At 34.8% G+C, this 21,680-nt stretch overlaps 2 protein-coding genes across 6 annotated transcripts in view; one reads left to right on the top strand and one right to left on the bottom strand.

The window, feature by feature from the left end:
* Nucleotides 1–4,377, top strand: part of FANCL (FA complementation group L) — an 81,554-nt gene extending 77,177 nt beyond the window's left edge. The window contains exons 13-14 of the mRNA XM_023494939.2: nt 3,446–3,517; nt 4,056–4,377. Of these exons, the coding sequence (XP_023350707.1) occupies nt 3,446–3,517; nt 4,056–4,091 (108 nt within the window). The 3' untranslated portion in view covers nt 4,092–4,377. The remainder of the gene's footprint in view (nt 1–3,445; nt 3,518–4,055) is intronic.
* Nucleotides 4,124–21,680, bottom strand: part of VRK2 (VRK serine/threonine kinase 2) — a 90,954-nt gene continuing 73,397 nt past the window's right edge. For 4 of the 5 annotated variants that reach the window (XM_003758264.4, XM_012540202.3, XM_012540200.3 and 1 more), the window contains 4 exons: nt 21,444–21,502; nt 13,731–13,915; nt 7,033–7,176; nt 4,124–4,504 (listed from right to left, as the gene is read on the bottom strand). In XM_003758264.4, coding sequence (XP_003758312.1) covers nt 4,169–4,504; nt 7,033–7,176; nt 13,731–13,915; nt 21,444–21,502 — 724 coding nt within the window. In that variant the 3' untranslated portion in view covers nt 4,124–4,168. Of the gene's footprint in view, nt 4,505–5,444; nt 6,046–7,032; nt 7,177–13,730; nt 13,916–21,443; nt 21,503–21,680 lie in introns of those variants that run through there. The other variant, XM_031950508.1, reaches the window with a different exon arrangement.

The raw sequence follows: 21,680 nt of genomic DNA, 5'->3' as shown, positions 1-21,680 counted from the left end.
TGTTTAGTTCCTTCTTTAATCTATTCCTCATGAGTAGGATTTCAGAACTACCAGTGTCCTCCACCATCTAATTTCTCTGTGCCAGCTCTTGTTCTTATACCTTATTTGTATGACATAATTACAGTTTTTTATCATTTCCTAGATGGTTTTGCTTTTTTAGAGTCACGTCATTCTTAGCTCTGCCCCAATCTTCCTTTTGAACTAACTAATTACTAATGAAAGTCTTAGACATATGGTTTAATTTCCATGAATAAAAACATAAATAATTTCTTAAAGTCTGCCACATTTACCTTGTATTTCTTATATGTCAAATTTTCTATTAAGGTCAGGTTTTCTTTTTCTTTTTTTTTTCTTTTTTTTTGGCAACAAAATTCTGAAGGCCTGGCAATTCATTGAATATTCACTTTTTTTGTTCAGGATTACAGTTAATTTTGCTAGGTGTTCTATTTTTAGTTTCAATCCTAGTTCTTTTGATTTTCAACATATAGCATTCCAAGACCTGTTATTGTAGCTGCTGGTATGACTTGTGTGATTCTAATTGTGGTTTCACTATATTTGAATTGAGGTTTTTTTGCTTCTAAAATTTTCTCTTTGATTAAGGAGTTTAAAAATTTAGCAATGATATTCCTGTAAATTTTCCTAATAAGATTTCTTTCAGATGATGATTAGTGGATTTTTTTCTATTTCCACTTTTCCCTCTTCTAACACTTCAGAACAGTTTTTTTAAATAATTTTTTTATATTATTATGAAGATTTTTTTATTGTAATTTTCAGGTAGTCCAATTATTATGTTTCTCTTAATCTATTGTTTTTCTTAGGAGATGCCTCACATTCTCTTCTATTTGTTATTCTTTATATTTGTTTAGGTCTTGGTCTCTTATGACTTCGCTGGCTTCCCCTTTCTAATTTTCAGTCTGGATCTTCATTTCTAGTTAGTTGACTTTCTTTTCATAGTCTTCTTGTTTTTCTTTTTTGTTTTTCTTTTAATTTTTACTAATTTTTCTTATTTGATTTTTAAAGTCTGAGCTCTTCTATGAATTATTTTGGGGCAGGTGACCATTTACTGTCACTCTTTGGAGTAGGAGAGGCTTTTTTTTCTCCTTTAGTATCCTTTTCTGAAGATGAAGCTCAGTCTTCCCAATTCCCAAAGTAACTTTCTTTGCTTTCTTTCTCCTTTGCTTGCTCTTTTTCTTTCAAAATAAAGGCGATTTAGTGTTATTACCCCCTAGACCTGTGGTAAGAGGATGGTGCCTCTGTCCTCATGTCCTCCTTCAGTTCTCCCTCTGGCCTGGAACAAAAACCAAGAACTTTCCTCTAAGTTCCTCTAAGCAGGCCGCACTGCTTGGGACTCACCAGGCGGGTACCAATTCCGCCTCTCCCATGGCCAGAATCTCAGCAATGCAGCTAGGCCTGGTGTTCCTATTGGCAGAAGTCCCCTCCCTCAGACTCCAGACAGCCAGCTCTCTACACAAAATGGGAAATGGAAATTCCTGTGGTTGGGCTAAGGCTACCTCCCAACCCTGCTAGCTCCAGGGTTTCCATGGCATGAGCCTGGAGGTGTTTACCTGCTTCTTGGCATCTTTCATTGGATCTTCTCAGATTGTCTCCTAAGGACCCTTGTCCTGCCCCACCTCCTATTTCTTTTTAACTGCTCTTATGTTCACTCAAATGCAGTTTTTATCTTGTTTGTGGGGATAATCTGGAGAGATTGGCATTTTCTAACCTCTACCATCTCCCCAGAATCCTCTCTGGTTTTTTTTTTTTTTTAAACTGACTTTTTTTTTTTTTTTTTTTTTTTTTGCTTCCATTATCATTGATTAGTGTTGTCTTGATCAAACTGAGACTTGGCCATCTCCAGTTGTGATCCATATCTGGCCACTAGTCTCAGATGGCTTTGGGGAGAAGTTGAAGCTGCTAACTTTGCAAAACCTTCTCTCACTTAAATATAGTTCACTTACATATCTCCCTAATGTGGATGTCTTCAAGAACAAAAGGAAGACAAATAACTATGGTTAGTTATGTCTAGCTGCTTCCAATTACCCAAGCTTACAAACTCTTCCTTATCTTTGCATCTTTACACGTCTCACATAACCAATCAATTGCCAATTCTTGTCATTTCTCCCTCTACTTCTTTGGAGCTCCCTGTCTTAAATTCTTCTCCCATTGCAGTCACTCCTTCTCCTAGCTGTTAAAATGACTTTTCCTAAAGCACAATTCTTCTGATCAAATTACTTCTTACTCAGTAAGTTCCACTGACTGGCTTTCTGCCTTTTAGGTCCTTTACAATCTGGCTCCATACTCTCCTGTTAGACATTGTCTCCTATGCCCCATTCCATGCACTAGTCAGATTGACTACTTTCATTTCCTCACATGTGACCTTCTATCCCCTTTTCTATACTATACTCCCTCCTTGCCAACACTTTGTAAAATCTCTCCATTATTTCCTTCAAATATATCTTTCCACATGAAGTCTCCACTTTCCTCTCTCGCTCATTACTTGGTATTTGTTTTGTATATATAGATACATAGAGACATATACCCATTTTGTCTCTCCCAGTAGAATGTAAGGTCCTTGAGAACTAAGAGTGTTTCATTTTCTCTGTGCATTCCCACTAGCTAGCACAATGCCTGGCACAAAGTAGGCACTTAGAAATTGTGTGTTGATAGATTAAGAAACTAGATAAAGAAGACATTTGTTCCCAAAGAGTTGAATCAGTGGCACATTGAAGAATTGCTTCATTAATACAACCAACTATTGTGAAGGATTCATTAGAAAATATTGATGGTGCAAATCAATGTGGACTTGGGCCATTTCAGTTCAGCAAGTGCTGCTATATACAGTGGATTCAGAAATAAAAACAAAGCAGTTCCTGCCCTTGAAGAGCTTAAATTAGTGTTAGGGGAATTCAGCAGGTACATGGAAAAGGAAGTGCTAAGTAATTAAGGAGAGAAAAACACTTTAATATGAGGGAATCAGATGGCTCCCACAAAAAACCCAAACCCAGACTTTAAGGAATCTAAAAGACAGGGGTGAAAAGGGAATGTGTTCCAGACATGGGGTATAATCTACAAAAAGGCAGGGAAGATAGGAAATAGCACATGAAGTTTGGGGAAACACCATGATTACTGTTCCTAAATCAATTTACTAAGTACCAAATAGTGAATAAAAATTATTACAAAACTAATGTCATTCCTTCACCAAAACTAGTGGAAAATGACAGAATGTGAACCTCTATATCCAGCTTCACAAGTACACCATTAAAAATGTGCTCCTGCTGTATTTGTTTTCCAAAGTAAACTATTACAATGGAAAATGTTTGTAATGCGAAAATAGAATATCTCAATACTTTACAAAGGGGAAGAAAATTTTGCTTTTTGGCTGTTTTGGATATTGGTCTAGTTGATCTACTATTGATTATAACCTATAACCTCTCTCTCTTTATAGTGGTTGAGAGGTCTGATGACTAGCAGACAGAGTTTTAACATCATCTTTGGTGAATGCCCATACTGCAGTAAGGTAAATGTAATATCCCTAACTGTAACTAACTGAATAGATCATTAGATATAATAGCATTTAAAGAACACTATAAGCACTTTAAAAATTTTTCCAAGTTGATTTTTCTATGAAATGAATTACCTATCATCAAAGTTTTAAATTTATATTTTGGGTACTTTTTGAATAATTGTAACAGTTTTAAAATACTTTTATAGCTTTCATCAATAAAACTCAGCCCCATGGTAAGTAATTTGTAGAGCTTTAGTCATAGAATCGGGACCTGATCCAAGTCAAAAATACATTTGGTATTGAGCTACCAAATAGCTGTGGAACTCGTCAATCATCTTATTTTTGTGAACCTCAGTTTCTTCATATATAAAATGGGGCACAATAATACAACTTAGCTTCTCCATGGTTATTGGAAAGAAAGTGCTTTGTAACCTATAAAGCTTTCTGTAAATGTGAGTTTTTCAAAATATAACATTACACCATTTCTGTGATTCAGAGGTTTTATTTTTGCAAGTTCTATGTACTTAAAAAGTATTCTCTCTTTTCCAAGCCAATTACACTGAAAATGTCTGGAAGGAAACCCTGAAACAAGAACTTGAAACATTTTTTGGGGTAAAGAAGATGAAATTAAGAAAATAACCAGAAGGAATTTAGCAGATGTCTTCAAAGAAAGTATAAAGAAAGAACTACTAAAATCAAAAGAAAAAATATGGTTAAACTATAGTGATACACATCTGCCTTGGTCTCTTCACTGAGTGTAAGGTGGGAAACAGTGGACCAAAACCCTTTGCTCTCATACTCTAAATTTATCCGCTTGGCACTGAATTGAGTGGGCATTTCATCTGTATAAGATGGATGATGACTGGATAAACCTGAACTAGGAAAATCTTCACGAAATGAGCTTGAAAAATACTCATAGCTGGTTTTATTGGGGGGCTCTGGTACTCCTGATAAAAACTCTTGATGGTGCTGATGTTTGTGTCTTCTTACTGTGCTTTTCTGTAAAGAATAAATACATATTTAGTTAACATATTTATACTAATAAATATAAAACAAATTATTATACAGGAAAGTCTTATTTTCATATATTTTTAAAATTTTTATTCAAAAATTTCCAAATAAAGATTTGGGCTATACAGAGAATTTATAGAGGGAAAAAGTGATTTCTAATTTTTTCTATATTTAAAATTTTTTTGTTAATGTTTTTTATATGGGGGATATGCTTAAGAATTACTTGTAATACAGAAATTAAAACTAATACAAGTAGGTTTTTGAAGAATGTGTGTCATAATGTTACATATTCTATACAATTTAATATTTATATTGGAATGACTTCTAAAATTTAGATGTTAAATTATTTTTTCTTTTAAATTTTAAGAAATTATCTTTTGCTTACATTTTTCAGTTTATGATTGGAATGCTTTGAGTTGTTATTAAAAAGGCTTAGTTGTACAATTTCTCAATATTGGAGTCATAGTCTACCCACCATATGATTTCGTAGTAGATTTTAAGCCAAGGGCCAGTCAACTGTAAGTTCCAAGAGGCTCTTTATCAGGTTAGATGTAGCAGTTCGTCAAGATTTGCTACTCCTAACTGAGAATAAAACTACTATGTTATAAAGAGGTTGTAATTTTAAATCAGAATAGGAATTCACAACCACACCAATAAGTTAATAGATCTTCAAAACATCTAATAATAATGATGATAATAGCTAGTATTTCTATAATGCTTCACATTTATTACCTCATTTGCCAATAAAGAAAAGCATAATTAAAATGATCTCTTTTTGCACATAATGTAAGTGTATATCAACATTGAGTAATATGAAGTATACATTAGTTAACTTTACAATGACAATGTGAAATTTAATAGGAATTATTGAGATGCATTTAAAAAGAACTTCCTTTTGACAATGATCCTAAAAGCCAAGTCTTTTTCTTCTATTTTCTGCCCTGGCCTCGACATTGCATTGTGCAACTTACAAATAAAGATCAAACAACAAGACCTATTCCTTCAATCTCTTTCAATTTTCACATTTAACTAAAACAGTCAATACTGTTTGTTACTTTCTCAAATCATCCTTAATAGCTTTATTCATAGTAAAGAAAGAGCAGAATGAAAAATGCTAAAAAAACAACATCCTCACTTTAATAATAATATAGAAGTATTTTTGCAGACTTACTAAGCACTAGACAATGGACTAAGCACTTTGCAAATATTACCTAATTTCTTCCTCACAACAACCCATTTTACAGTTGGGGAAACTGAGGCAGTTGGTTTTTGGTGGTGGTACTTGTGTTGTTTTTCAGTGATTTGCCCAGCATTGAGTCATATAGCTAGTAAATGTCTGAGGCCGGATTTTAGCTCAACCCTTCTTTACTGCAGGCTTCACTCAGTCCACTGTTTTTACTGGATTTAATTGTAAGAAGCAACACAGAGACCTTAAAAGTTGGGTCCTGGAATTCTCATACCTTGGCTGGCTTCCCAAGCCAAAATGCCAGAGTCAGAACAAATTTTTTAGGAATATTAGAGAGTGATGTCTGAAAGGCACAAAAGTTACACCAATCATGATCCTGGGATGGTTAGAAAAATATATACTTCAAAGCTACTTATGTGAATTCCACTGTTATTTTCTGCCACAATGGTTAAAGAAACACAGTAAAAGCAGTTATTTGACAAAGCAAAAACTACTTTGGGGAAGTCAGGTGGGGGAGAAGAAGGGCAGACACAGGAACATGAAATAGCAATAACTGAAATAAATCATCAGCTACATCTGCATTTTAGTAAGTTATCTTTCCCTGAATATAAAAGAAAAATCACAGCTCAAAACAAATTGCCACTAATAAGTGTTTAATGGAATTACCCATCTAGGTGAATAAGTCCAAAAAAGACATCCTTTTGATTTTCCCTTTTCTTATTGTCCAAAAGTGTTGGTGTGGTTATATATATATATATATATATATATATATATATATATATATATATATATATATATATATATTTATAGTTATAGTTATATATATATATATAATTTTACATATATATATAGTTATATAGTGATATATAGTTATATAGTTATATGCCTGAACCAGTCATCAGCTGAAGTGTGATAAGTGAAACCCCCATCAATGCTCCAAGTCTGTCAGTCAGTAATCAATGTAAAAGGTAATGCTGCTGACAAAGGTACAAACCAAGCTGCATGTGCTTACAAGGGTCGGCTCTGTGAGATACTCATTCCAGAGTACAAGCTACACTGGGGTATTTTTAACAGTTCATAACCTAAAAAAAACAAAGTACACTTCATTATGTTCTTGGGATAATGGAAGAAATTGGCACTTGGAAACAAATACTCACTGATCTCACTTCTATAAGAATTAGTATTAGCTGTTTTGATTAGATCAACTGGACATTTTTGTCTATTCAACAAAACCACACAATCTTGGCTCTCAGGAGAAAATGATATATATTTTTTTCCCAAAGGGTATATTTTAATGCAACATTAAGAGGGGGTAGAGGACAGCTCTTACCTGAGCTGCTTCACTGTTAATCAATCCAACCATCTTCTCTTTTTGTACTTGTCTCCAGATTACATGAGACTCAGCACTTCTCTCCTCTTTGGACTTGTTTGGAATTTGATTGATTTGTTTTGTGATGGGTTTTGGTGCATTAACCTGTTGATATAAAGAATATCACAAAATAAAATGGGAAAAAAACCAATTTTGTCACATGCAAGAAAAATTCCCTTATCTAAAAAGCCTGGAAAATTTCAAGATGAAAAAAACTAAAAGGAGAATATCAAATGGAGAGTAAGGAAAAACTGTTGTGAGGAAAACTGTTATATCAGGCAAAATCCTGTCTATTCCTCATCAATAAGACAAGACCAATTAAAATTAGTGCTGCTGTATGCTCTCTTCAAAAGTCATCTCTAAAGATAACTTGCATATTTTTTTTAAAAAAGGCATTTTTACAGAAAACTGTTTGTCATATTTTAAAGCTGCACATGAATTCATTATTAACCTTTGCTGGGAGTGAATCCAGTTGTCTTTGAAATTTAAATTCTTATTAATTAACTACATCTTAGTTTTCTATCTTTGCAGTGAGCCTAATTAATGTGAAAGTCTAAAATGAGATGATGACTATTCACTTTCACATAGGTGATTTGACCTTTTAGCAATATAAATAATAGTTTATATTATCTGATCTTAAGTACCAGGGGTTATGCTCTACAAGTTGTGTGACTAATGGCAAGGATATTTTTGTTTCATCCCACAGATAACATTACTATTGCCTACACTTTGGGGGTGCTTGATACTCAACATCTTTTAAGCAAGCATTAAAATGAAGGTAGTGCCCTCTGAAATACACAGAGAAAGGGAGAATACCACACATTGGTGTGAGACAGAGCACCAGCTTTAAACATCTAACAGCTGAGAGTGCATGGATTAAATACGGGGCAAGGGATGAGAATAGCACAAAGGGGAAATAATGGAGTCACTGGTGCCAAAACAGAGAATGAACTACAATGGCTAGGCAAGCCAAGCTTCAATTTGTAGTCACAATTTAGCCTCTTTTGCCAAGTGCTTGGTGTTCGTCCCTTTCCTCCCCTTTAAAATATGCTGGCATATGTGTATAAGTCTAAGTTGTCACAATAACATCCTGTATCTTTTTTATTTTTTTTTTTAGTAGAACTCAGTGTATCATTGGGATAGCATCCCCAAGCCTTTCCACTACTTGCATAGTTAGTGCTTTCTCTAATTTACTCAGGGGCTATTTACCAATACCACTCTACCTTTCATACAATTAAAAAAACAAGATGTTCCACTATCAAGAAAATAAAAGTACTAAACAAATACATGTAACATCACCAGTCCAAACTCAGGGTTTTCATTATTGCTCCCATGTCTGACTCTCCTTAAATGACAAGACATTTAAATGTGGTTTACACACTCTTTTGAAAGTATAACCTAGAAAAAACTTTGCAATAATAATGGAATTTTTGGCACATATAATAAAAGAAATAAGCCTTGATAGAATTCTTCATAAATCAGGGAAGGGAAGGGAAAGGAATATGAAGGAGGGAACCCACAAAGTTGAAACTAAAGAGAGAGTAAAAGTTTTTCCCAAAAGCTACAGGCCTACCTGTAGGCCTACACCTAATTAAAAATTCTCAGATGAGTTTTCCATAAGATAAAGAGAGATAATATATCTAAAGTGCTTTGTAAATCATTAAAACATAACAGAAATGTCAGCAATTATATAATTCAAATGTGGGTAATTTTCTATTTCTCAATTAAAATCTTCTTTTTAAGGTACCGGCTACTAAAAACATAAGAGCATACAGTCTTAAAACTACTGGAGAATAACAGACCAAAAAGATGAGTTCATAATGTGGAATTTAGAATCAGATTACTGTCACCTTGTTCATCAAATTAAGACTGTACCTGTTGCTTCCCCCAGATTTTCTAAGGAAGGGGGATAATGCTAGTTCAGTGTATAGCAGTATAGTTTCTTCCCCTTCCCTTTACTGACTCCTTTGTCCTATGCTAATATCAGACAGTAGTGGCTATCCTCAAATGGTACCTACAAATCCTATCTATAATCATCTCTGATTAATGGCCACTCAGTATCTTTAAGACCTTCATGGTGGAGAAGTAGGGAGGGGGAAGTGGTGGGGATGGACTGCTTCCTAAGACAATACACTCTTGGACAATTCTCATTTGTCAGAATTTTTTTCCTTAGATTTAGTTGAAATCTCTATCCCTGCAAGTGAGTTGGGGGAGGAGACAGTTAATGGAAGTACTGAGGGGAATAATCCATCATCTGGGGATAAGTAGAGTCTAAAAGAATATGGATAAACTGGCTACAAAGAAACTACCATAAAATGGAAGTCTGATAAGCTGGATAGTATCCAGAGAAGACCAACCAGAAGGTTGTATTATCTTCAGTTCATGTGATATGAAGATTGATTGAAGGAACTTTGGACTTAGGCGTCTGGGGAAGAAAAAACTGATGGGAAATAACAAATATGTTTTCAAATACTAGAGAAAGTCAAATTTCTTGGTTTGCTCCAGAGGACACAATTAAGACTAATGAGGAAAAATTAGAGATGCAGATTTCAAATAAATGCAAGGGGAAAAGTTCCTAATAATTAAAGTTGTCCAAAAGTGAGGTGGACTTCCTTAAAAGGTGTTACATGGCCCCCTCTTTAAAAGTTTTAAAGAAAAGACTAGATGATTACTCATACGGTAGATGAGTGCCAGCTGGAGTAGCTAAGTAAGCTGTTACGTCTGAGGTTTGTGGCATTCTCGTCCTATGTGATTTATCTATATCCTTTCATTAATTTTTCACCGAACTTCAATAAAAGATGGATACCTTCCTCTAGGTCAGGTGTTATTATTTTTATATAAATATGGTTATGTGTCAGAGAAGAGTTTGTTCTCTTAAAAACACTTTGAGAAGACAAACAGAACAATTTCTCAAATTCAATCTAATCTTCACTCTTCTCTTACTCGATTTTTAGACCCAGTCATGGTCCATCTACAGGGCCTATTCAGGATATATGTTAAGAACAATATACATTACTATTCACTTAATTTCCCTGTGGACTGTAACCCTTATCTTGAGTGACTATGGACTTAATAAAAAAAAAACCCTAGCATTTCTATATTGTTTTAAATTTGCAAAATGCTTTACAAATATCTTATCCTTTTACAGGTAAAAATTTAGGCAAGCAGAGGTTAAGTAACTTGCTTGAAGCCCACAGCTAGTGAATGTCTGAGGCTCAATTTGAGCTCATTTTCCTGACTCCAGCTCCAGGGCTTTATCCACTGGGCCACCTAGCTAGCTGCCTCTATTAAGGAGATCATGTAGTAGCCAAGGCCCTTACTAATGTGCACAAAGTCATTAACAAAAAGGATCACCTGGATAGTTTCACTATATGGAATCCAACTTAGGCACTTGACCAGACATCCTATGTGACAATAGTAAATACATTTCTGGGCACATGCTTTCTTGTTTATTCTTTACTTGATAATCAGATCACCAAACAGTTCTTTCCCTGAATGTAACAAGGATTCTTCCATGACTTTAATATATACATGGGGCATATAACCTGCTGGAGAACAACCACTAAAGCTGCATTTTACTACAAAATTTAATGATTTTTGATAGTCAAAAAACAAATACTGTGGGATCTTGCATTCTTCCCACCCTTAGGTCAATTGAGTACTTGTGGTCTACTGTGAAAAATCAGCAAAGCCTATCTGTCTACTTCTAACCAGTTGGGTGACTTTACTCAAAAATGGAGCACTGTTTGGAATTTCCAGCTATGTTATTAATTCTGGATAACAGTCTTCTTTATTTTTCCTTTTTCAAGAACTGGATGCCTTTTTTTCCTCCTTGTAGATGGGCTATTTTCTTTAGCTAATTAAATGAATCATTGAGGAAACAAAAATTTTAAAAACCACTCAATCCTCCACATACACTTGAAAGTGAAATAGCTTTTTATAGCAGACTGATCCACAGAAATTTTTGTCTGTTTTTTCTCCTGAAAATTTTGAGTCATGGGAACCCTTTTATTTACTTTCTATACCTCTTCTAGTACACCCAGGTGTTTCGTGAGCAAAAAATATCCTGCAAGCCATGAACCTAAAAGTTTGAAATCTACTCAGTGTGGAAAACCAAAATGTTATCATGCATCGTGCAAGGGATGATGGTCCTGCATTTTAGATTTTAGTGATTATACAAAGTCGGTCATCCTATATTTAGTTTATATCAGTCTCTTATACTGTCATATTTTTAGAAAGAAATTTTCTCATTTATTTACTGGAATAGTATGAAAATAGAGTCCTTTTGCTTTAGTGTATAGAAGTCCTGAGATCTGACTCAAATTCTGCCTCTGACATAATAGTCATAGTACTTTATAGTCTGCAAAGTATTGTGTGCATTGGATTATTTAAGCTTCTTAACTAATCAGAGTTAGATGCCATCATATTTTTCCTTTCATTTTGGAAATGTGGAAAACAGGTTCTGAATTATAAATTGATATACCCGTTGTTACACTGTTAGCATCAGAGGCATGATTTGAACTTGGGTCTTCCTGACTCCAAGCTTGACACTTTACCCACAAGACGTTGTGGCATGGCAAATTTTTCTCAATGCTACAGATAGCACTCTAAGCCCATTTAGAGAAAAGCTGCATCAGGGGAGAGTCTACACTCAACAAATATTCAGAAAAAATAAAAACATTTATAATATTAAAAAGAATGCTTAGCTGCTTGATAAAAATTTATTTAACTTAAATTACTTATGTAAGCATATGTATACACAAATATAATATTTTATGCTATAAATTTTTGATATAAAATTTTATTTAAAAAAACTAAGAAATACTCAATTAAAAATACTTAGCCAATGAGGAGTCATTTATATAACAGATACTTTCAAAAAAATATATCCAGGATAATATGGTAATAACTTTTGTTTTTAATGTGTATATATTTAAGACATTAGTTAATTTTTTGAGATTTTTATGAGTTAATGTTTTGTTTTTGCTTCTCATAATTACTCAATGTCCTAACTGAAAGAATAAAGAGGGTGAAATATTATTCCAAATTGAGGCACCTAATAAAGAATTTTATACTCTATTCTTTTCCTATAAAAGTAGTTTCATAAAATATATTTAAAAAAAAACCCTTTCTTGATAAAAATAAAGATTATAGTGGTACAATCTAAATTTTTATATCAAAGGAGAATACAGATATCACTTTTTATATTAGCTTCTTTTATATTTCAATTAAGTTTACTAAACTGAAAAACTACAAAAATGAGAAAAAGCTGCTTAAATTAGTGCAGATTAAGTGGTGACCATTATTGCAAGGGAAATATATGTCAATGAAATGGCTTTTCTGTTTTGTTGCAAAAGTGATAAAAACACAAAAGTCAATAAAACTGTTAAAATAAGTCTCAGTAATTACCAAGATCAAAATCCAGTGGCTTTTTATTAAACATGAACTTTTGTTCTGCCTTCTACAATACGTAAATAGTGCTGACAATTGGTTTGTGAGCCACTTGCTACAATAAAACGTAATTGTATCATGAGAGAAAGGTGACAATCAGGAGATCATGAAAAAATTACATATTCTCACTGGTAGTTAATTAGCCATGCAAAACCTCCTCAAACAGATATTCTCTTCTATTAGGAATGATTACTATGCAGGCCTACAGATGTCAATACCACAGTCATTCAAATACTTCTTTCCCTACTAATTGAAGGTTGTAAAGCTCTGGTGCCAAGGTTTTGCTTCCAAAGAGCTAATTTATGACTAGAAGGATATTTTATGTCTTCAGTTGCAGCAGCTACAAAACTCAGCAAATCAGAACCATCTGTGCACTGATACTTGACTCACCATTCATCTAGCAGCCTATCAGTCACATTAGTTTGCATCCTGCATTCTTGGCTCATATACACTTGTGATGATCCAAAGTTCACAAGAAATATTAAAAATGAATGGCACCCTGACCCTGCCTTATTGCACATGCATCAGAGAAGAAACAGGTCTTTTGCATAAGAGTAGTTTCATTGAAGGAGCAGGACTGATATTTTGTTGCAGGTCCAGTAATCTCACTAATGGCATCAATCTCGAATCTGCTTTTTATTTTTTATTTTTCAAACCTGTTTAACTGAGCTTTCAAGACTGAAGAAAAAAATAAGGGGGGAACAGAGGGTAGAAGGTAGAACTATAAAAATAAAAATGATGTCTGTTTTGTTTTTAATACATCATTCCAGAAAAATCATCATGCAACACTACATACAAATAATTTATTTGAATCCAAGAATATCCTACCTCAAAATTGGTCAAATTGTCAGGAAAATGGAGGCAAGAAACAGTTGAAAGAAAGTAAATTCAATGTTTTAACCACTAAAGGAAATGCTGCTTTTAATCTGACTATAGGAGGTCAGATTTTTCCTTGTGATAATAATAATCCACAGGCCCTACTTCTTTGATTTGAAAAACTATGAGTTTAACAAAACTACTTATGGCAGTTTTCTTCCTTGAGAGCCCACATCCAGGAGTTTGGGCCAAATGAGAGGAAACAAGAATGAACAAATCTAATGAACAAGAAACTTCAGAGTCAGACTCATTTTGAGACCTAAATCAATTTCCTATGGCACAAAAGTTTCATAAAAATGTAATCATCAACCCCTAAGGATCACATTACTTACTTTTTGATCTTTTGAGGAAGCATTTGCACTCCTGATATATCCAGCAGCAGAAAATTCCAGTAGCCCTTTGTGTAGTATTCCATTTGATTCCAATCCATTCAGCAGTATTTTCTTTAGCATTTGATACTTGGGCTTTTCATCATATGCTAAACCATTGACAGATGCCAAAAACTGGGCAATTTCACCTGAAAAGAATTTTTTTTTTAATTGTCATTTCTTTTTTGTGAAAAATGTTGAAGTTTCTTTTAGTTTCAAAAATCTTTGTCACCTATCAAAAAACCCAAATGCCCAAAGGCAAATGTTTTCCAGGTTCTCAAAAGTCCTAAAATAAAGGGATCTATATAGTAATGGAGTAGGATAGAACACATTTTTAAAGTAAAAATGAACTGCTTTTTAGCTGCTTATGTATTATTCTCACAGAAAGAAGGAAATAATTAACAATCTGGATTTGATGACTATAATTATTAAAAATATAAACATTGTAAAATAGTAATAAATTAGATATGCTTAGTAGTTAAGCAAAAAAAAAAGTTAAATTTTAAAAAATGGAACTCTTGCCTATTCAAGGTTATTTGGCATTAGACTGACAGCATTTCTAGGGAAAAGAATCTCAGCAGGTGTCAACCAAGGTTCTTACTTAGTGGCTCCAACAGTACATTAAGGAATGGCCTTGTGTTCCAGGTTCTCATCCAGGCTTGACACCCTGAAGCTCTGTATACCTTCTGAGACCTGTCCACTCACCATACAATCTTCCTGACTAATGAAGCTGAAGCAAGGGAGGGCTTTCTCCCTTTTGTTTCTTGGCTGGTGCAATCTTGCATGCATTGGTTCTGTATTGAGAAGTATCATAAAAAATGCACAGGCAGATGTGAGGTGCACTGAAAGTCAGCTGGTACCAAGAAATGAGGTGCAACCACAGCTGTGATTCAAGTGGACACACTATTTTTCATTCTTGTTTCAAAGGGTCTGGGTTTGAAATTTAAGGTATAAGATACTTTAAGGAAGTGCCTGGCACAGGAGCTTTTAAAAATAGGCATGAAAATGAATTGTGCTGTCCATTTTCAGTGGATCCCAGAAATTGAAGGGTTTTGTTTTTGTTTCTTTCAACGCTTATTTACACAACCATATAGTACATGGTGCTTCTTTATTCTTTATTTAGGTTTTTATTCTGTGGCAAAAAGATTCGGGAAGGAGGGTCGGGAGAAAGGGATTTCCTGCCACCCTACACATCTCCTACCATTCCGACAGAGGTGGTGATGGTGATGGTGATGTGGGAACTACGGGAACCTTGGCACTTTCTCTTGATCCCTACTGGCAGAAATGGCAGCAGGGAGCTCCTGCATGCCAATTCCCCCATTATAGCCCAGCCAGTGACTATTTGAAAGCACACAGCTCAGGGCTACTCCCTGGGACTGTGTGACTTAAATTAGTGCCCTTACTTCCAGGGCAGTTCCATCAAGAATGGTATGACTACAACTAATGGCAGAATGTGGTCTTTTTGAATCACCCCAGCCACCAGACCAGCAGCTAGTTGGTAGAAAACAGTGCCAAAAATGTATCACCACCTGACCTTGGCTCTTGAAAAATCAAGTTGTTTGACCTACCCTTGGAACTGCTTCTGCCCTCCAACTCCCTTACCTACTTAGGTTTCTGACCTGGTTTTTAAGTAATGTAGCAACAGAACAAGGATTTTTATTTTTTTCCCCTTAGACGAATTTATAAGGTATGATGTTATCTTGCCCTCTGTCAATCAGATTTTGAGCTATTTTAACAATGTATGGACAATCAATCAAAAAGCATTTATCTGAAGATAAAAACCAGTGTCCTTACCTTCATGGATCTTGTATTCTAATGAAATCACAATGAATCACATGACATAATGTCCCTAATATATTCAAATAGGTAAGAAATGGTGGTGGTCTAGGGCCTATTTATAGGATAAATTATTTTACATAAATTTTGTGGTCAATTCTAGCTTGCTTGTAAGTAATTTCTTTTCTTCTACAATCCCCAGCACTGGCTGCATTTTTCCTTTTCTATTATTACCACTTGTTATTTCCAACCAGGATTTCTCTCTTTCCCTGCCTCACTAGGGAATATGATATATTCTTGCATAGGACCAGGTTTTCTGCTAGTAAAAAGAATGAAATGGTTCCAGCTTATGCATGACTCCTTTTTTCCCACCCCTTTCATCTATGTAGGTCCTATAAGGAAAAACAATGTCACACGTAAGAAAGGAAGCAGAGGAAGAACTGAAAAATCCCTATTTCAGAAGAAGGAAAAAGTCATTCTCAGTGTATCCCAGACATTTCATTGAAAGAACAAAATTCTAGGATTAAGAACTGCCAGTTCGATGTCCACACCTACATGTGTCTTACAGAATAGCTGAAACTTAACATTTCAAAATAGAAATTACCATATTTCCCTAAAACTCATTCTCCCTTTCCTTCTTTTATGTTGGCTACATCACCAAATACTCTCCAAACTTGTCAAAGTTTGCAGCCTTGGATTCACCCTTAACTATTCCCTCTCCATCATACTCATATCCAATCAGATACAAAATTCTGTTGATCCTACCTCCACTATATCTCTTATATCTGTTTTCTTCCCTCCATTCAGGCTCTATTCTTCCTCTTATCTAGTTCAAGGCTCTCATTACCTTTCATTTGGACTACTTTATTGGTCTTTCTCCTAATTGGTCTTTCTAATGTCAATCATGTCCCACTCCAATTCATCTTTCATGAAATTGTTGAATTAGGATTCCTAAAACACACTTCACCCTGTTACTTCAACTCAAATATCAAGGTCTTCCTACTGCTTCTAGGATGAAATTAAAAAAAAAAAAACTCAGGCATTTGATATCCTCCACTCCATAGCAAGACTTCCATTTACCTTTGCAGTACTCCTCATTCACTTTCTTTTCTAATCAAACTAGCTGCTCTCCATAAACAAAATTCCATTTCCCATCACAGTGCTTCTCCCAAGTGGTCCTACAGGCTAGGAATATATTCCCTCCTCATCCCTTTGTCCTATGTTCATTTTAAGCACAGTTCAGATTGGCATCCACATGAAGCTTTCTCCCCATTAATGAATGAATATTAAGAGATGGGAAAAGCTAAGGAATTTACCAAAAAGAACAGTGCCTGTGTCTTTAATAGAGAGCAAAAGAAAATGGGTAGCATGGTAAAGGAGTATTTGCCATCCTCTTCTCCCATCTCCTTTCTTTTCATCTCTTCTGTTCGAGACATGGGCAGGCTTTAACCAAAACCTGAAGCTACAAGAGAGACTTGAGTTGGGTTGGAGGCATTCCCAGGAAGCAAGAGCAATAAAAGGAAGGGGAGTTACTGCTGTTGCCAGATGTCTGCATGGAATGTAAGTCAGGTGTACATAAATCATAGATTGCTTGTACTTTATTAATAGTACTACCAGAAACTAACTACTATTTATGAATAACAGTGTGTCTTTGGAGAAATATAGGGATTTCTAAACTAGAATATCCATAATACATCTCTCCTTAAGTCAGAGTCTTAGACAGCTCCTGCCACAACCCAGAAATTGCTGAGGAGTAGCAACTCTGCCTTCCTCCTCTCTAAACAATTCCAATAAATTGGGATGGAACAAGATCTTTGGACTCCCTACCATTGTCTTTTTGATACATTCCCATCCTTACAAGATCAATATAATACCCTTAATTTTTTTCTTTGAACATTAAAAATTTATTACTGGATTCCCTAGGGATTCTTCATTGCGACCAACTGCTTTCTGATCAAGATTTCTTTCTTTTCCTCTTTTCCCCCATACTATCCCCTACTCACTGCTGATGGCTTCTATATACAAGGCACCTTCTATGTATAAAGCATAGAACTTGTATGAAATTGTTCAGATATTCTTTTTCCTATTTGAATGTGAATTCATTGAGAGCAATAATTGTGCTTTTTCCTTTCTTGGCTTAGCACTTTTAGCTACAGTGCCTGGCAAAAGATAAACTTCTAATGAATGTTTTTTGACTGGTTTACTAGCAACAATTAGTTTTTTTGTACCAAGAAAAGTAGAAAAAAGGAAAATTCTAAGAAATGGTAGGTGAGAGGATAGAAAACCATCCCACTAGACTAGCTGTTCCTTTGGGATGGAAGGAACCTTGCAGGATCTGGGGTCTGAGAGAGAAACATGGAAGAAAATAGAAACAGGAGGAAAATACAGCAACCTAGCTCCAAAATGGCTAGTTGCTATCAACCTGATGCTTAGGCCACTATGATGTGATACAGATTTAAGATGTTGGCATTTTAATTTTGGAGGTGACAAAAGAAAATTTTGCATCTCAGAAGAGGTATTTAGTTTATCAGTTACAGAATAGACTGAGCAGCTTAAGTACAGGCAATATTTTTTTTCTTTTGTATCCTTAGTTCTTAATATAGTGATTGGTATGTAGTGTACATTTAACAAATACTAGTTGAAACTGACTAAGATGTAGGGAATATAAATAGTAGATGATCTTTCCTGGATGCTAAAGGATGCTGTTCGAATATCATCACTGCCTCTCTTTTTAGGAAGCCTCATCTTTCTAAATTCTAATGTTTCCTTCAAGTAGAAATAATATAATAGAACCTACCTGATAAAGTGATGAGCTAATATATGTAAAGTGCTTTGTAAACATTAAAGTGCTAAAAAAATGAAAACTATGATTAAAGTGAATGTTGTGTGGTTTTAATCTATTTAAACTCAAAAACTTAACAAAGTTTACATTTCCATGCCATTAGAAGCCAGTCTCCTTCACATCAGTCATTTCCTAATTTAAGAATAAGGTGTCTGTCTGTTTGTTTTGTTTTTTGATCACAACTATGATTTTATTGTATGCAGAACTCTCAGTGAACAAATTCACTCTATCAAGGCAAACAGCAGTTCTGCAATTAACTGTCCTAGAGAACTGTCTGAGGAACTTTAAAGGGTGAAAAATCTTGCAAAGGTTAGCATAGCCCTCTCTCTGGTGAAGACGGCATTTGATCCCAGGCCTTCTAACTTCAGGGCCAGTTGACTATCTGCTACAGCATGCTGCTTTCTCTGAAGCTTGTTAAAGTTACATAATTTTGACAGTAGCAATGAAACTTTTGTCAATCAATAAGATTAATGTTAGGACCCAAGAAAGACACTATCCAATCTTCCCTTCATGTATCCTGCTGTGGTTCAAAATGATTTCTAATAATACCTATAATAGTAAGAGCATCAGTCTTCACTACCATGTAAGCATTCCTCTTGCTTAATTACATGCTTAATTGAAATAAATCCTTATAGTACATTCTGGCTGACCATTAAAATAAAACAAAACTGCATTTGAAATTATTTTGGGGGAGGAGGGTAGAAAGAGGTATACCAATTTAATTCAAACCTTTATAAAAAGATATTAAATACCTTTTATGTGCAAGGCCTCATACTAAGTGCTATAATACAATTATCAAATGAGGACCAAGTCCCTATTTTTAAGGATCTTAAATTCTACACCAGAAATAATCTTCCAATATTATCAAATAATGCAGAAATATAGTCATTCTAATTTTTTTTTCCATGACATTTTAACCAGGGAATAATCTCAGTTTTTGTGTTGTTTTGTTTTTTTTTTGAATCAGGCTTTCATTCCCCTCTCTCACTCCAGGTAAAAAGAAAAAGAAAAAATGAAGGCTGGTAGTTCTAAAGAGTCAAAAATACTGATAGGAAAAAAAAATAGACTTGTGCATACTCCTCCCATTTGAGAAACCTTCCCCAATTAGAATGTAAGCTCCATTAGGGCAAAGTCTTTATACATTTAAATTACCAGTGCTCAGCACAAAGTAGAGCTGTTAGAAAGCACTTAATAAATATTTGCTAAATGACTGATTAGAAAAGGTGTTGAAATTTGAAAGTTGACATAGGCAAGTTCCTATTACAAACAAAACTTGTTCAAAATTGGTAGACATATTATATGCCATCTTTATCTCACAGGGCCTCATTAGGCAGCTTAGGAAGCCCTGATATTTACTGACTCTGGGAAAATCAATTAAACTTCTCTCAATCTCAGTTTCCTCATCTATAAAATGAAAATAATAAAAGCATCTACCATACATGTATACACACATAAGGATCAAATGAGATGTGTTCAGTCATTTCACTTGGAGCCAACTCTTAGTGACTCCATTTGGGATTTTCTCAGTAAAGACATTGGAGTGGTTTGCCATTTCTTCCCAAGCTTACTTGACAAATGAGGAAACTGAGGCAAACAATGTGAAGTGACTTGCTCAGGGCCACACAATTAGTAAGTATCTGAGGCCAGCTTTAACCAATCTTACTGACTCCAGGCCCAACAAGTCTATTCACTGTGCACTGTTATTTCTCAAATGAGATAACATTACATAAATCACTTTATAAACCTTCTCAAGTTCATTTTACAGGTGAAGAACTGAGGCAAACAAGATAAGTAACTTGCTCTGGCTTGCACAGTAAACTGTATGATGCTGAATTTGAACTCAAGATGAATCTTTCTAATTCTAAGACCAAACTATTATATGCAAACTATTATAGGATTAGATTATAGGATTAGAGACTGGCCACATAGCCTAACCCTTTTATTGGTCTTATGAAGTACTGAGTGATTAAGTTGGTTAAGTGATTTGCCCTAACCCACACAGTTAAGAAAAAAACAGAGAAATCTGAATCCACTTTATCTCACTCCAAAGCTAGCATTCTTTCTACAATGCTAAGTAACTTCCTTTGGAAGCTTTAAAAACAAAAAACAACAAATGACTAGATGGATCAATAATGGTTAATTTTACTTTTCAACTCTTGGTTGAGTTGCTTCATATTAGGCCAATATACAAAGTATATAGGTTCCTCTAAAAGGAATTATCTGACCGCTCATCCGGGGACTAAACACTGCAAGAACAGAGGCAGCAAGAATCCCTATGCTTATCAGTCTTGGTGATGGAAGCAAGGCTGAAGATAGAAGCAAAGCGGCCCTACATGACAGCCTGACTCAGTAGTTAAACCAGAGCTCAACAATGGGTCATGGATGCATAAATAAATGACAAGAGCTTGGGTGATACTGATAATGCTGTCAATTAAAGAATGAAGGCATCCTCTAAACACTTCAGAGAGAAAACAACTTAATTCGTTTTCTATACACAAAGTTCCTCTATCTTAAACAGGCTTGAAATTTCTGCTACCTGTTCAGTGTAAAAGTAATATACTTATTGGCTGTATTTAGTCTTTTACCAAGCACCACCATACATGATTAACAGCAAACAGTCATCTTTTTGTGGAATAAAAGTTTCTCTAACTTTTTTTTCCTGGTGTCCATCAATGTATTTCTTTAAATTATAAATGAGCAAGAAAAAAAATGTGTTAACACATGTACCTGAAATGAAGTACACTTGGTGATTAAGATCTTGCAGGATTTTTAAAACACTAACCCCCCAAAATAACCTATTAGCAGAATAATTCTACCACCACTAGAAATCTGCTTATTTTCTGTCATAGGCTCATATTTTTTAGTCAAAAATATACTAAATTATCAAAAACTTTGTTTTCTCCATTTCAGACAGAAACCTATCTATGATGAATTTTCTTTTTTGGGAGGAAGGAGAGATGTGAGGGGTAAAGTAGGGAAAGAGGAAGGATGGTGAAGTAGGGAGATGGGCAAAGGCAGTGAGCTGTAAAATGTACAATAGAGGTGATAATCAGACTTACGGCAGCTGTTTCCAGAAGGATTCCACTTCATCACTGAATTGGGGAGCTCATCCAGAAGACTAAAACAGAGCATAGCACACATTTAATTTGCTTTATAGCAGGTGATTCATCTGAAAAATTACCCAACAATAAAACTCAGCTTTTGTAGGGAAGGGATTTTGAGATGGCTAATTATTGGCAACCTTACTCCCAACATACCTGTTCTGAGAGGGAAAGGAAAGATCAGAATTTATCCTA

Source organism: Sarcophilus harrisii, chromosome 2, assembly GCF_902635505.1.
Source record: "Sarcophilus harrisii chromosome 2, mSarHar1.11, whole genome shotgun sequence".
Taxonomy (NCBI): Eukaryota; Metazoa; Chordata; class Mammalia; order Dasyuromorphia; family Dasyuridae; genus Sarcophilus; species Sarcophilus harrisii.
This window is presented reverse-complemented; position numbering and strand designations above follow the sequence as displayed.